This window comes from Patagioenas fasciata, chromosome 36 (genome assembly GCF_037038585.1).
Source record: "Patagioenas fasciata isolate bPatFas1 chromosome 36, bPatFas1.hap1, whole genome shotgun sequence".
Classification (NCBI taxonomy): domain Eukaryota; kingdom Metazoa; phylum Chordata; class Aves; order Columbiformes; family Columbidae; genus Patagioenas; species Patagioenas fasciata.
In genome coordinates this window covers 3,442,868-3,457,705 of record NC_092555.1, presented here as the reverse complement: position 1 = coordinate 3,457,705, position 14,838 = coordinate 3,442,868, and the positions used below count along the sequence as shown (strand labels likewise).

The window sequence follows — 14,838 nt, the reverse complement described above, 5'->3', positions numbered from 1 at the left end:
TGGGGGTCGAAGTGGGAGTGGGGGGTTGGGGGGAGATGGGGGGTGGGGGGTGGGGGATGGGGAGGAGTGGTTGGGGGATTTGGGGGGGATGGGGGGTGGGGGGGTTGGGGGTCTAAGGGGTTGGGGGGGTGGGGGATGGGGGGAGGGGTTGGGGGGGTTTGGGGGGGTTGGGGGAAATTTGGGTGAAATTGGAGTGGATTTGGGGGGAATTTGGGGGATTTGGGGGATTTGCATGAAATTTGGGGGATTTGGGGGCGGGTTTGGGGGGTATTGCTGGAATTTGGGGGCGGTTTTGGGTTTGCATGAAATTGGGGCGAAGTTTCCCGTTCTTTGACGTTTTGTGTCTCTCGGGGTTTTTGGGGGGTCCCCTCCCCCCCACCCCCCATATCCCCCCATGTCCCCTCCCCCACCTCCATGCCCTGCCCATCCCCCCATATCCCCTCCAAATCCCCTCCCCCACCCCCCATATCCCCCCCCATATCCTCCCATCCCCCCCATATCCCCCCATATCCCCTCCCCCACCCTTCATGTCCCCTCCCCCACCCCCCATCCTCCCATATTCCCCCCATGTCCCCTCCCCCAACCCCCCCCATATCCCCCCATGTCCCCTCCCCCACCACCCCATGTCCCCCCCATCCCCCCATATCCCCTCCAAATCCCCTCCCCCACCCCCCATATCCCCTCCCCCCATATCCCCCCATATTCCCCCCATATCCCCTCCCCCAACCCCCCATGTCCCCCCATGCCCCTCCCCCCATGTCCCCCATGCCCCTCCCCCCATGCCCCTCCCCCCCATGCCCCTCCCCCCCATGTCCCCTCCCCCCATGTCCCCCCATGCCCCTCCCCCCCATGCCCCTCCCCGCCATTATCCCCTCCCCCCATCCCCCCGTATTCCCCCATGCCCCTCACCCCCATGCCCCTCCCCCCCATGTCCCCCCCATGCCCCTCCCCCCATGCCCCTCCCCCCATGTCCCCTCCCCCATCTCCCCCATATTCCCCCATGCCCCTCCCCCCATGCCCCCTCCCCCCCATGCCCCTCCCCCATGCCCCTCCCCCCATGTCCCCTCCCCTCATCCCCCCATATTCCCCCATGCCCCTCCCCCATGTCCCCCATGCCCCTCCCCCATGCCCCCTCCCCCCCATGCCCCTCCCCCCATGCCCCCTCCCCTCATCCCCCCATATTCCCCCATACCCCTCCCCCCATGTCCCCCATGCCCCTCCCCCCATGCCCCTCCCCCCATGTCCCCCATGTCCCCCCATGCCCCTCCCCCCCATGTCCCCCTCATGCCCCTCCCCTCCATTATCCCCTCCCCCCATCCCCCCATATCCCCCCATGCCCCTCCCCCCATGCCCCTCCCCCCATACCCCCCTCCCCCCAATGTCCCCTCCCCCTATGTCCCCCCATGCCCCTCCCCCCATCCCCCCCATGCCCCTCCCCCCCATCCCCCCCATGCCCCACCCCCCATCCCCCCCATGCCCCTCCCCCCCATCCCCCCCATGCCCCACCCCCCATGCCCCGCCCCCCCGCCCCCCCATGCCCCTCCCCCCATGCCCCTCCCCCCCTGCCCCGCCCCCCGCCCCTCCCCCAGACGAGCGCCGTCTGAGCGATTACAGCATCGGCCCCTCCTCCCGCATCAATTTGGTGCTGAAACCCCCCCCGGGGGACCCCGCCCCCCCCGCCCCCCCCCCTCGGGGACCCCGCCCCCCCCCCTCGGGGACCCCGCCCCCCCCCTCGGGGACCCCGCCCCCCCGCTCGGGGACCCCGCCCCCCCGGGCTTCGGGGGGGCCCTGGGGAGGGTCCTCGGGCGCCACCTGGGGGCCCAGGAGGCGCAGGCGCTGATGGGGCAGCTCTGCAGGGTGAGGGGGAGGGGCGGGGTCACGGGGTCACGGGGTCACGGGGTCACGGGGGGGTGGGGTCACTGGGGGGGATGGGGGGGATGGGAATGGGGGGATGGGAATGGGGGGTGAGGGGGGATGGGGGAAAGGGGGGGATGGGGGGGATGGGAATGGGGGGGATGGGGGATGGGGGATGGGGGGGGATGGGGGGCACTGTGGGGGGAAGAGGGGGGATGGGGGATGGGGGGGATGGGAATGGGGGGTGAGGGGGGATGGGGGAAGGAGGGGGATGGGGGGAGGGGGGGATGGGGGCACTGGGGGGGAAGAGGGGGGATGGGGGGATGGGGGGGATGGGAATGGGGGGTGAGGGGGGATGGGGGTGGGGGGGGATGGGAGCTGTTGGGGGATGGGGGGGATGGGAATGGGGGTGATGGGGGGTGAGGGGGGGATGGGAATGGGGGGAATGGGGGGGGATGGGGGGCACTGGGGGGATGGGGGGCGAGGGGGGTTGGGGGGGTGGGGTCCCTGGGGGGTCATGGGGGGGATGGGGGGTGAGGGGGGATGGGAATGGGGGGGAATTGGGGGGAGGGGGGCACTGGGGGGATGGGAATGGGGGGGGTGGGGGGCACTGGGGGGATGGGGGTGAGGAGGGGGATGGGAATGGGGGGGTGTGGTGGGGGGGATGGGGGCACTGGGGGGATGGGATTTGGGGCTATTTTGGCGGATTTTGGGCTATTTTGGGGCATTTTTGGTGCATTTCGAGTGGATTTGGGGCTATTTTGGGTGGATTTTGGGCTATTTTGGGGCTATTTTGGTGCATTTGGGGTGGATTTTGGGGCTATTTCGGGGTCTTTTGCTGCATTTCGGGTGGATTTTGGGCTACTTTGGGTGGATCTTGGGGCTATTTTGGGGCTATTTTGGTGCATTTGGGGTGGATTTTGGGGCTATTTTGGGGTCTTTTGGTGGATTTTGGGGCTATTTTGGGGTCATTCAATGCATTTTGGGTGGATTTTGGGCTATTTTGGGGCTATTTTGGTGCATTTGGGGTGGATTTTGGGGCTATTTTGGGGTCTTTTGCTGCATTTCGGGTGGATTTTGGGCTATTTCGGGTGGATCTTGGGGCTATTTTGGGGCATTTTTGGTGCATTTGGGGTGGATTTTGGGGCTATTTTGGGGTCATTCAATGCATTTTGGGTGCATTTTGGGCTATTTCGGGGCATTTTTGGTGCATTTGGGGTGGATTTTGGGGCTATTTCGGGGTCTTTTGCTGCATTTCGGGTGGATTTTGGGCTATTTCGGGTGGATTTTGGGCTATTTTGGGGCATTTTTGGAGCATTTCGGGTCGTTCCCGGGCTATTTGGGGGGTTCCCGGCGCATTTCTCGCCCATTTCGGGCCGTTTCGGGCCCATTTCGGGGTCCCCAACGTCCCCCCCCCCTCCCCCCCCCCAGGACTACGCGCTGGGGCTGCGCGCGCTCAGCCTGGATGACGTGGAGCGGCTGGGGGCGCGCGTGCTGCTGGGAGGCCCCGCCCCCTCCGCCCCCGGCCCCGCCCCCGACCACGCCCCCAGCTCCGCCGAGCCCGGCCCCGCCCCCTGCGGCGCGGGTCACGCCCCTTAGAGCGGCGGACACGCCCCCTCCAGGGGGCTCCCAACGCCCCCACCCGGGTTTGGCCACGCCCCCCCGGGTCTGGCCACGCCCCCCGGGGTTGGCCGCGCCCCCCCGATCCAGTAAAAGGGATTTTAGTGGAGAAAGGATGCGCTGGTTCATGGGGAACTGGGGGGACTGGGATTGAACTGGGGGGACTGGGATTGAACTGGGGGGACTGGGGGGACTGGGGGGGTCACTGGGATGAAGTGGGGGGAACTGGGATTGAACTGGGGGGACTGGGGGGAACTGGAAGGGACTGGGAGCACTGGGGGGAACTGGCAGGGAACTGGGGGGGTCACTGGGATGAACTGGGAGGGTCCCTGGGGGTCACTGGGGGTCACTTTGGGGTCACTGGGATGAACTGGGATGAACTGGGGGGGTCACTGGGGGTCACTTTGTGTCCCTGGCCACGCCCCCACCCCGATGATTGACAGGCGGCTCCGCCCCCGCTCTCTGATTGGCCGGCGGGGGGGGACCGGAAGTGGCGGGGCGGGGGACCGGAAGTGGCGGGGCGGGCGACCGGAAGTGGCGGGGAGGCGCGGCCCGCGGAGCCGCTCGGGGGGATTTTTGGGGCCAAGTTGGGGGATTTTGGGGCATTTGGGGTCGAACTGGGGGGCCCGGGGGGTCCCTGTGGGGCTCCGAGCCCCCCGCGCCCGCTCCAGCCCCACGGAGCCGCCCCCGATGCGCCTGGCGGGTAAGGGGGGCTGGGGGGGGGGGGGCGGGGCTGGGTGGATGGCGGGGGGGGATGGGGGGCTTGGGGTCCCTATGGGTCCCTATGGGTCTCTATGGGTCCCTATGGATCCCTATGGGGCTCTATGGGTCACTCTATGGGTCCCTATGGGGCTCTATGGGTCCGTGTGGGGTTCTATGGGGCTCTATGGGTCGCTATGGGGCTCTGTGGGGCTCTATGGGTCTGTGTGGGTCAGCCTATGGGTCCCTATGGGTCACTCTATGGGTCCCCATGGGGCTCTGTGGGTCCATATGGGGTCTCTAGGGGTCCCTATGGGGCTCTATGGGTCGCTGTGGGTCGCTATGGGGCAGCCCCACTGCGGGTGCTGCTGGTGGGTCAGTGCATGGGTCCCTATGGGTCACTCACTCTATGGGTCACTCACTCTATGGGTCACTCCATGGGTCCCTATGGGTCCCTATGGGTCCCTATGGGTCACTCTATGGGTCGCTGTGGGGCAGCCCCACTGCGGGTGCTGCTGGTGGGTCAGTCCATGGGTCCCTATGGGTCCCTATGGGTCTCTATGGGTCCCTATGGGTCACTCCATGGGTCCCTATGGGTCCCTATGGGTCACTCCGTGGGTCCCTATGGGTCACTCTATGGGTCCCTATGGGTCACTCCATGGGTCTCTATGGGGCAGCCCCCCTGCGGGTGCTGCTGGTGGGTCAGCCCATGGGTCCCTATGGGTCACTCCATGGGTCTCTATGGGTCTCTATGGGTCACTCCATGGGTCTCTATGGGTCCCTATGGGTCTCTTTGGGTCCCTATGGGTCGCTCCATGGGTCTCTATGGGTCGCTATGGGTCACTCTATGGGTCCCTATGGGTCTCTATGGGGCAGCCCCACTGCGGGTGCTGCTGGTGGGTCAGTCCATGGGTCCCTATGGGTCACTCCATGGGTCTCTATGGGTCCCTATGGGTCACTCCATGGGTCTCTTTGGGTCCCTATGGGTCGCTCCATGGGTCTCTATGGGTCGCTATGGGTCACTCTATGGGTCCCTATGGGTCTCTATGGGGCAGCCCCACTGCGGGTGCTGCTGGTGGGTCAGCCCATGGGTCCCTATGGGTCACTCCATGGGTCTCTATGGGTCCCTATGGGTCGCTCCATGGGTCTCTATGGGTCCCTATGGGTCGCTCCATGGGTCTCTATGGGGCAGCCCCACTGCGGGTGCTGCTGGTGGGTCAGCCCATGGGTCCCTCCATGGGTCTCTATGGGTCGCTATGGGTCACTCTATGGGTCCCTATGGGTCTCTATGGGGCAGCCCCCCTGCGGGTGCTGCTGGTGGGTCAGCCCATGGGTCCCTATGGGTCACTCTATGGGTCCCTATGGGTCACTCCATGGGTCCCTATGGGTCACTCTATGGGTCCCTATGGGTCTCTATGGGGCAGCCCCCCTGCGGGTGCTGCTGGTGGGTCAGCCCATGGGTCCCTATGGGTCACTCTATGGGTCCCTATGGGTCACTCCATGGGTCTCTATGGGTCGCTATGGGTCACTCTATGGGTCCCTATGGGGCAGCCCCCCTGCGGGTGCTGCTGGTGGGTCAGCCCATGGGTCCCTATGGGTCACTCTATGGGTCCCTATGGGTCACTCCATGGGTCTCTATGGGTCGCTATGGGTCACTCCATGGGTCCCTATGGGTCTCTATGGGGCAGCCCCCCTGCGGATGCTGCTGGTGGGTCAGCCCATGGGTCCCTATGGGTCCCTATGGGTCACTCCATGGGTCTCTATGGGTCCCTATGGGTCACTCTATGGGTCGCTATGGGTCACTCCATGGGTCTCTATGGGTCGCTATGGGTCACTCTATGGGTCCCTATGGGTCTCTATGGGGCAGCCCCCCTGCGGGTGCTGCTGGTGGCGGCGGCGGCCGCGCTGCCCTGGGTGCTGCTGGCGCTGCTGACGGGGACGGACACACGGACAAAGCCGCTGGACAGGCTGCTGGGGCGTGAGTACCCAGAACACCCAAAAACACCCCAAAAACAGCCAAAATCACCCAAAAACAGCCAAAAACACCCCAAAAACAGCCAAAATCACCCAAAAACAGCCAAAAAAACCCCCAAAACAGCCAAAAACACCCCAAAAACAGCCAAAATCACCCAAAAACACCCCCCAAAATCACCCCAAAACACCCCAAAAACACCCAAAACCACCCCAAAACCAGCCAAAAACACCCCAAAAAACACCGCAAAAACACCCCCAAAACACCCAAAATCACCCCCAAAACAGCCCAAAAACAGCCAAAAACACCCCAAAAACACCCCCAAAACAGCCAAAAACACCCAAAAACACCCAAAAACACCCCAAAAACAGCCAAAAACACCCCAAAACCACCCCAAATCACCCAAAAACACCCCAAAACACCCAAAATCTCCCCAAAATCCACCCCAAATCACCCCCAAATGCCCCAAAAAACACCTCAAATTACCCAAAAATCACCCAAAACCACCCCAAAATCACCAAAAAACACCCCAAATACAGCCAAAATTATCCCAAATACAGCCAAAATTATCCCAAATCACCCCCAAAATTACCCCAAATCACCCCAAAAATTACCCCAAAAATCACCCCAAAATCACCCCAAGTCATCCAAAGATCACCCCCAAAATCACCCCAAAATACCCCAAAACCACCCCAAGATTCCCCTAAAACACCCCAAAAATCACCCCAAATCACCCAAAAGTCACCCCAAAAAACACCCCCAAAGCACCCAGAAAACACCCAAAACCACCCCAAAATCACCCTAAATTAACCCCCTAAAATCACCCCCAAAATCACCCCCAAACCACCCTGAACCACCCCAAAAAATACCCCGGAGATCACCCCCAAAATACCCCAAAAAAATCCCAAAAATACCCCCCAAAGTACCCCAAAATACCCCAAAATCACCCGAAATTACACCCCTGAATTCACCCCAAATCACCCCAAATATCACCCCCCTAACACCCCAAAAAATCCCCCCAAACACCCCCAAAATCCCCCCAAACTCCCCCAAAATTCAACCCCTAAACCCCCCCAAACGGCCCCACCCCCCCCAAATTACCCCCCAAACCCCGCCCCCTTGCTGGGCGTGGTCTCACTGTCCCCTCCCCCCAGGTGCTGAGCCGCCCTCCACAGGTGAGGGGGCGGGGCCGGGGGTGGGCGGGGCCACCAGGGGGCGGGGTTTGGGGCTGGTGGGCGGGGTTTGGCTTGAGGGGCGGGGTTTGGGGTTGGTGGGCGGGGTTTGGGGCTGGTGGGAGGGGATTGGGTTGATGGGCGGGGTTTGGGGTTGGTGGGCGGGGTTTGGGGCTGGTGGGAGGGGATTGGGTTGATGGGCGGGGTTTGGGGATGGTGGGCGGGGTGTGGGGTTGGTGGGAGGGGTTTGGGGTCGGTGGGCGGGGTTTGGTGTCGGTGGGAGGGGTTTGGGGTGGTGGGCGGGGTTTGGGGTTGGTGGGCGGGGTTTGGGGACGGTGGGAGGGGTTTGGGGACGGTGGGCGGGGTTTGGGGTCAGTGGGAGGGGTTTGGGGACGGTGGGAGGGGTTTGGGGTCGGTGGGAGGGGTTTGGGGACGGTGGGAGGGGTTTGGGGACGGTGGGCGGGGTTTGGGGTCAGTGGGAGGGGTTTGGGGACGGTGGGAGGGGTTTGGGGTCGGTGGGCGGGGTTTGGGGACGGTGGGCGGGGTTTGGGGACGGTGGGCGGGGTTTGGGGTCGGTGGGAGGGGTTTGGGGACGGTGGGAGGGGTTTGGGGTCGGTGGGCGGGGTGTGGGGATGGTGGGCGGGGTTTGGGGTCGGTGGGCGGGGTGTGGGGTTGGTGGGCGGGGTGTGGGGTTGGTGGGCGGGGTGTGGGGATGGTGGGCGGGGTGTGGGGATGGTGGGCGGGGTTTGGGGTTGGTGGGCGGGGTTTGGGGTGGGTGGGCGGGGTTTGGGGTGGGTGGGCGGGGGTTGGGGCTGGTGGGAGGGGTTTGGGGTTGGTGGGAGGGGCTTGGGGTTGTTGGGCGGGGTTTGGGGTCGGTGGGAGGGGTTTGGGGTCGGTGGGAGGGGTTTGGGGCTGGTGGGTGGGGTTTGGAGTCGGTGGGAGGGGTTTGGGGTCGGTGGGTGGGGTTTGGGGTCGGTGGGCGGGGCTTTGAGCTGGCGGGCGGGATTTAAAGTGGTGGGCAGGGTTTGTTAATGGGCAGGGGTTGGTGGGCGGGGTCTGGGACTGGTGGGTGGGGTCAGGGGTGGGTGGGGTCAGGGGTGGGTGGGCGGGGTTTGTTAATGGGCAGGGGTTGGTGGGCGGGGTCTCGGGTTGGTGGGTGGGGTTGGGGTCGGTGGGCGGGGCTTTGAGTTGGTGGGTGGAGTTTGGGGTTGCTGGGCGGGGTTTCCCGGTGGGCGGGGCCCGGAAGGGGCGTGGTCTGAGGTCGGTGGGCGGGGTTCGTTGTTGATGGACGGGATTTGGTGTTGGTGGGCGGGGTTTATTGGTGGGCGGGGTTTATTGGGTGGGGGGGGCATTTCCCGCCCTCCCATGGCTTTGTGGGCGTGGTTACTGCTCGGTGGGCGTGGCCCGGGGCCTCCACGGGCGCCTTCCCCGCAGGGCCCCGCCCCTTCCGGCCTCGTTTCCGGTGCGGGCTGCCCCGCCCCTGCCCGCCCTCCAGCCTCGCGTTCCGATTGGTCAGCGGCGCCGCCAACGTCATCGGCCCCCGGATCTGCCTCGAGGGCCGGATGTGCGTCATGGCCCCGCCCCCTTTCACCCCCATTAACCCCGATTACCCCTCATTAGTGCTAATTAGGCGCTAATTAAGGCTTTAATGAACAGGCTGATGAGCAGCGCCCTCAACAACGTGGGGCGGGGGCTCAACATCGCGCTCGTTAACGGTAATTAGCGCTAATTAGGCTAATTAGGGGTAATTAGAGGGTGGTTGGGGGGTAATTAGGGGGGTGGGGTCATTAATGGGGTAATTGGGGGTAATTAGTGATGGGGATGGGGTAATTAAAGGGTGGGTGGGGTTAATTAGGGGTAATTAAGGGGTTAAATAAGGGGTTAATTAGGGGTAATTGGTTGGGTAATTAAGGGGTCATTAGTGGTGGGGATGGGGTAATTAAGGGGGTGGTGGGGTGGGGTTAATTAGGGGTAATTAGGGGGTTAATTAAGAGGTTAATTAAGGGGCTAATTAATGGGTTAATTAAGGGGTTAATTAGGGGTAATTGGTAATTAATCCCCCCGAATCATTTAACGAACCCCCAATTACTTAATGAACCCTTAATTAATCAATTAACCCCCAATTAATTAATGAACCCCCAATCAATTCATCAACCCCCAAACCAATGAAGCCCAAGATCAATTAATTAACCCCCCCAAATTAATTAATCCCCCCCAAACTAATTAATCACCCCCCCAACCCCTTAATTAAGACCCCAACCCCCCCTAATTAGCTAATTAACCCCTAATTAATTAATTACAGGCGTTACAGGGGAGTTGATTGCGGCCCAGGCCTTCGACATGTGGGCGGGAGGTGAGCGATTTTGGGCCCAAAAACCCCGTTTTTGGCCAAAAACGGCTCCGAAAACCCCAATTTTGGGTCGAAAAACTCGATTTTGGGGTCCAAATTGACCCTCGCGGGCGTTAATTAGCGCTAATTAACTAATTAAGAGGCGGAGGAGCTGCTGCGCTTCCTGCGGCCGCTGCACGAGGGGACCCTGGTGCTCGTGGCTTCGTTCGACGACCCCGCCACCAAGTGACCGAAAACGCCGCTTTTTGGGGCTTTTTGGGCGGGTTTGGGGCGTTTTGGGCGTTTTAGGGGATTCGGGGGGGTTTGGTTTGGGGGGGGTTGGGGTTTTTTGGGTGTTTTTGGGGGTTTTGGGGCCGTTTTTTAGGGTGAATTTGGGGGGTTTTGGGGGCGTTTTGAATGGGGTTGAATGGGGGTTTGAATGGGGTTGAATGGGGCGTTTTGGGGTGAATTTGGGCGTTTTTGGGGCTTTTTGGGGGGGTTTGGGGCGTTTTGGGCGTTTTAGGGGATTCGGGGGGGTTCGGTTTGGGGGGGGTTGGGGTTTTTGGGGCGTTTTTGGGCGTTTTGGGGGCGTTTTTTGGGGTGAATTTGGGGGGTTTTGGGGCGTTTTGAATGGGTTTGAATGGGGTTGAATGGGGCGTTTTGGGGTGAATTTGGGCGTTTTTGGGGCTTTTTGGGGGGTTTGGGGCGTTTTGGGCGTTTTAGGGGATTCGGGGGGGTTCGGTTTGGGGGGGGTTGGGGTTTTTGGGGCGTTTTTGGGCGTTTTGGGGGCGTTTTTTGGGGTGAATTTGGGGGGTTTGGGGGCGTTTTGAATGGGGTTGAATGGGGGTTTGAATGGGGTTGAATGGGGCGTTTTGGGGTGAATTTGGGCGTTTTTGGGGCATTTTGGGGGGGTTTGGGGCGTTTTGGGCGTTTTAGGGGATTCGGGGGGGTTCGGTTTGGGGGGGGTTGGGGTTTTTGGGGCATTTTTGGGCGTTTTTGGGGCGTTTTTTGGGGTGAATTTGAGGGGTTTTGGGGCGTTTTGAATGGGGTTGAATGGGGGTTTGAATGGGGTTGAATGGGGCGTTTTGGGGTGAATTTGGGCGTTTTTGGGGCTTTTTGGGGGGGTTTGGGGCGTTTTGGGCGTTTTAGGGGATTCGGGGGGGTTCGGTTTGGGGGGGGTTGGGGTTTTTGGGGCGTTTTTGGGCGTTTTGGGGGCGTTTTTTGGGGTGAATTTGGGGGGTTTGGGGGCGTTTTGAATGGGGTTGAATGGGGGTTTGAATGGGGTTGAATGGGGCATTTTGGGGTGAATTTGGGCGTTTTTGGGGCTTTTTGGGCGGGTTTGGGGCGTTTTGGGCGTTTTAGGGGATTCGGGGGGGTTCGGTTTGGGGGGGGTTGGGGTTTTTGGGGCGTTTTTGGGGGTTTTGGGGGCGTTTTTTGGGGTGAATTTGGGGGTTTTGGGGCGTTTTGAATGGGGTTGAATGGGGGTTTGAATGGGGTTGAATGGGGCGTTTTGGGGGGAATTTGGGCGTTTTTGGGGCTTTTTGGGGGGGTTTGGGGCGTTTTGGGCGTTTTAGGGGATTCGGGGGGGTTCGGTTTGGGGGGGGTTGGGGTTTTTTGGGCGTTTTTGGGCGTTTTGGGGGCGTTTTTTGGGGTGAATTTGGGGGTTTTGGGGCGTTTTGAATGGGGTTGAATGGGGGTTTGAATGGGGTTGAATGGGGCGTTTTGGGGTGAATTTGGGCGTTTTGGGGGCTTTTTGGGGGGGTTTGGGGCGTTTTGGGCGTTTTAGGGGATTCGGGGGGTTCGGTTTGGGGGAGGTTGGGGTTTTTGGGGCGTTTTTGGGGGTTTTGGGGGCGTTTTTTGGGGTGAATTTGGGGGGTTTTGGGGCGTTTTGAATGGGGTTTCAATGAGGGTTTGAATGGGGCTGAATGGGGCGTTTTGGGGTGAATTTGGGCGTTTTTGGGGCTTTTTGGGGGGGTTTGGGGCGTTTTGGGCGTTTTAGGGGATTCGGGGGGGTTCGGTTTGGGGGGGGTTGGGGTTTTTGGGGCATTTTTGGGCGTTTTTGGGGCGTTTTTTGGGGTGAATTTGAGGGGTTTTGGGGCGTTTTGAATGGGGTTGAATGGGGGTTTGAATGGGGTTGAATGGGGCGTTTTGGGGTGAATTTGGGCGTTTTTGGGGCTTTTTGGGGGGGTTTGGGGCGTTTTGGGCGTTTTAGGGGATTCGGGGGGGTTCGGTTTGGGGGGGGTTGGGGTTTTTGGGGCGTTTTTGGGCGTTTTGGGGGCGTTTTTTGGGGTGAATTTGGGGGGTTTGGGGGCGTTTTGAATGGGGTTGAATGGGGGTTTGAATGGGGTTGAATGGGGCATTTTGGGGTGAATTTGGGCGTTTTTGGGGCTTTTTGGGCGGGTTTGGGGCGTTTTGGGCGTTTTAGGGGATTCGGGGGGGTTCGGTTTGGGGGGGGTTGGGGTTTTTGGGGCGTTTTTGGGGGTTTTGGGGGCGTTTTTTGGGGTGAATTTGGGGGTTTTGGGGCGTTTTGAATGGGGTTGAATGGGGGTTTGAATGGGGTTGAATGGGGGGTCTATGGGGCAGGGATCTATGGGGCAGGGCTGGGATCTATGGGGCAGAACTGGATATAGGGGGTAGTGCTGAGTTCTATGGGGCAGGCCTGGAATCTATGGGGCTGACTTGGGATCTATGGGGCTGGAATCTATGGGTCAGGGCTGGGATCTATGGGTCAGAGTTGGTATCTATGGGGCTGACATGGGATCTATGGGGTAGAGTTGGGGTCTATGGGTCAGAGTTGGGGTCTATGGGTCAGAGTTGGCATCTATGGGGCAGGGACTTGTAGGTCAGGGCTGGGATTTGTGGATGGGGATTGGGTGTCTGTGGGTCAGCCCCCGATCTATGGGTCAGCCCCCGATCTGTGGGTCACCCCCGATCTGTGGGTCACCCCCCGATCTCTGGGTCAGACCCCAATCCATGGGTCACCCCCCAATCTCTGGGTCACCCCCCGATCTATGGGTCAGACCCCAATCTATGGCTCAGACCCTGATCTATGGGTCAGACCCCGATCTGTGGGTCACCCCCCGATCTATGGGTCAGACCCCGATCTATGGGTCACCCCCCGATCTCTGGCTCAAACCCCGATCTCTGGCTCAGCCCCCAATCTCTGGGTCACCCCCCGATCTATGGCTCAGCCCCCAATCTATGGGTCACCCCCCGATCTCTGGCTCAGACCCCAATCCATGGGTCAGACCCCGATCTATGGGTCACCCCCTGATCTATGGGTCAGACCCCAATCTATGGGTCACCCCCCAATCTATGGCTCAGCCCCCAATCTATGGGTCAGACCCCGATCTATGGGTCACCCCCTGATCTATGGGTCAGACCCCAATCTATGGGTCACCCCCCAATCTATGGCTCATCCCCCAATCTATGGCTCAGCCCCCGATCTATGGGTCACCCCCCGATCTATGGGTCAGACCCCAATCTATGGCTCAGCCCCCTATCTATGGGTCGCCCCCCGATCTATGGCTCACCCCCCGATCTATGGGTCAGACCCTGATCTATGGGTCACCCCCAAATCTATGGCTCAGCCCCCGATCTGTGGGTCACCCCCCGATCTATGGGTCACCCCCCGATCTGTGGTTCACCCCCTGATCTATGGGTCACCCCCCAATCTATGGCTCAGCCCCCGATCTATGGGTCACCCCCCGATCTATGGGTCAGACCCCAATCCATGGGTCACCCCCTGATCTATGGGTCACCCCCCGATCTATGGGTCAGACCCCAATCCATGGGTCACCCCCTGATCTATGGGTCACCCCCCAATCTCTGGCTCAGACCCCAATCTATGGCTCAGCCCCCTATCTATGGGTCACCCCCCGATCTGTGGGTCAGACCCCAATCTATGGGTCACCCCCCGATCTATGGGTCACCCCCCGATCTATGGGTCAGACCCCAATCTCTGGCTCAGCCCCCGATCTATGGCTCAGACCCCGATCTATGGGTCAGACCCCAATCTATGGCTCAAACCCCAATCTGTGGGTCAGACCCCGATCTCTGGCTCATCCCCTGATTTATGGGTCAGACCCTGATCTATGGGTCACCCCCCAATCTCTGGCTCAGCCCCCGATCTGTGGGTCACCCCCCGATCTATGGGTCACCCCCCGATCTATGGGTCAGACCCCAATCTATGGCTCAGCCCCTTATCTATGGGTCAGACCCCGATCTCTGGCTCAGACCCCGATCTATGGGTCAGACCCCTATCTATGGGTCACCCCCCGATCTATGGGTCAGACCCCAATCCATGGGTCACCCCCCGATCTCTGGCTCAGCCCCCAATCTATGGGTCACCCCCCGATCTATGGGTCACCCCCCGATCTATGGGTCAGCCCCACCCCTCTGCCCCCCAGGCTGACGGAGGAGACGCGGCGCCTGTTTTCGGACCTGGGGAGCGCGGCCGCCCCCGATTTGGGGTTCAGGGACAGTTGGGTGTTCGTGGGGGCCAAGGGGGTGCAGGACAAGAGCCCCTTCGAGCAGGTACGGCCGCTTGGGGGGCTGCCCCACACTTATGGGGCAGGACCCCCCATTGATTCATCCCCCTGCCCCATAGCACGTCCGGAACAGCCGCAGCTCCAATAAATACGAGGGGTGGCCCGAGGCGCTCGCCATGGACGGCTGCGTCCCCCGGCGCCCCCCCGGCTGACCCACACTTGGGGGGCAGCCCCACACTTGGGGGGCAGCCCCATAGCGCGGTCGGTGCGGTTCGGAACACGTTGAAAACGAATAAAAGGGTGGAGAAGGAGGATGGTGGTGGTTTTGGGGGGGGGTGGAAGTGGGGGGCGGACCCATAAGTGTGGGGCTGCCCTATAAGTGAGGTGTGGGGCGGACCTATAAGTGATGGGGGGTTGGTACCTAAACTGATGGGGTGGCCCCATAAGTGATGGGGGGTGGTCCCGTAAGTGTGGGGTGGACCCATAAGTGGGGGGCGGACCCGTAAGTGTTGAAGGGGTTGATACTGAAAGTGATGGGCTGGCCCCATAAGTGATGGGGGGTGGTCCCATAAGTGTGGGGTGGACCCATAAGTGGGGGGTGGACCCATAAGTGTGGGGCTGCTCTATAAGTGACGTGTGGGGCGGACCTATAAGTGATGGGGTGGCCCCATAAGTGATGGGGGGTGGTCCCGTAAGTGTGGG

At 61.4% G+C, this 14,838-nt stretch overlaps 1 protein-coding gene across 1 annotated transcript; it reads left to right on the top strand.

The window, feature by feature from the left end:
- Positions 1–4,028: 4,028 nt before the first annotated feature.
- LOC136116025 (protein FAM3A-like) lies at positions 4,029–14,447 on the top strand. Its single transcript, XM_071801292.1, has 9 exons — positions 4,029–4,177; positions 6,041–6,151; positions 7,300–7,320; positions 8,752–8,881; positions 8,974–9,032; positions 9,620–9,670; positions 9,808–9,892; positions 14,056–14,182; positions 14,256–14,447. Exons 1-9 carry the CDS (start codon positions 4,165–4,167, stop codon positions 14,346–14,348), a joined length of 690 nt encoding a protein of 229 aa, XP_071657393.1. The 5' UTR covers positions 4,029–4,164; the 3' UTR covers positions 14,349–14,447.
- The last annotated feature ends 391 nt before the right edge of the window (positions 14,448–14,838 follow it).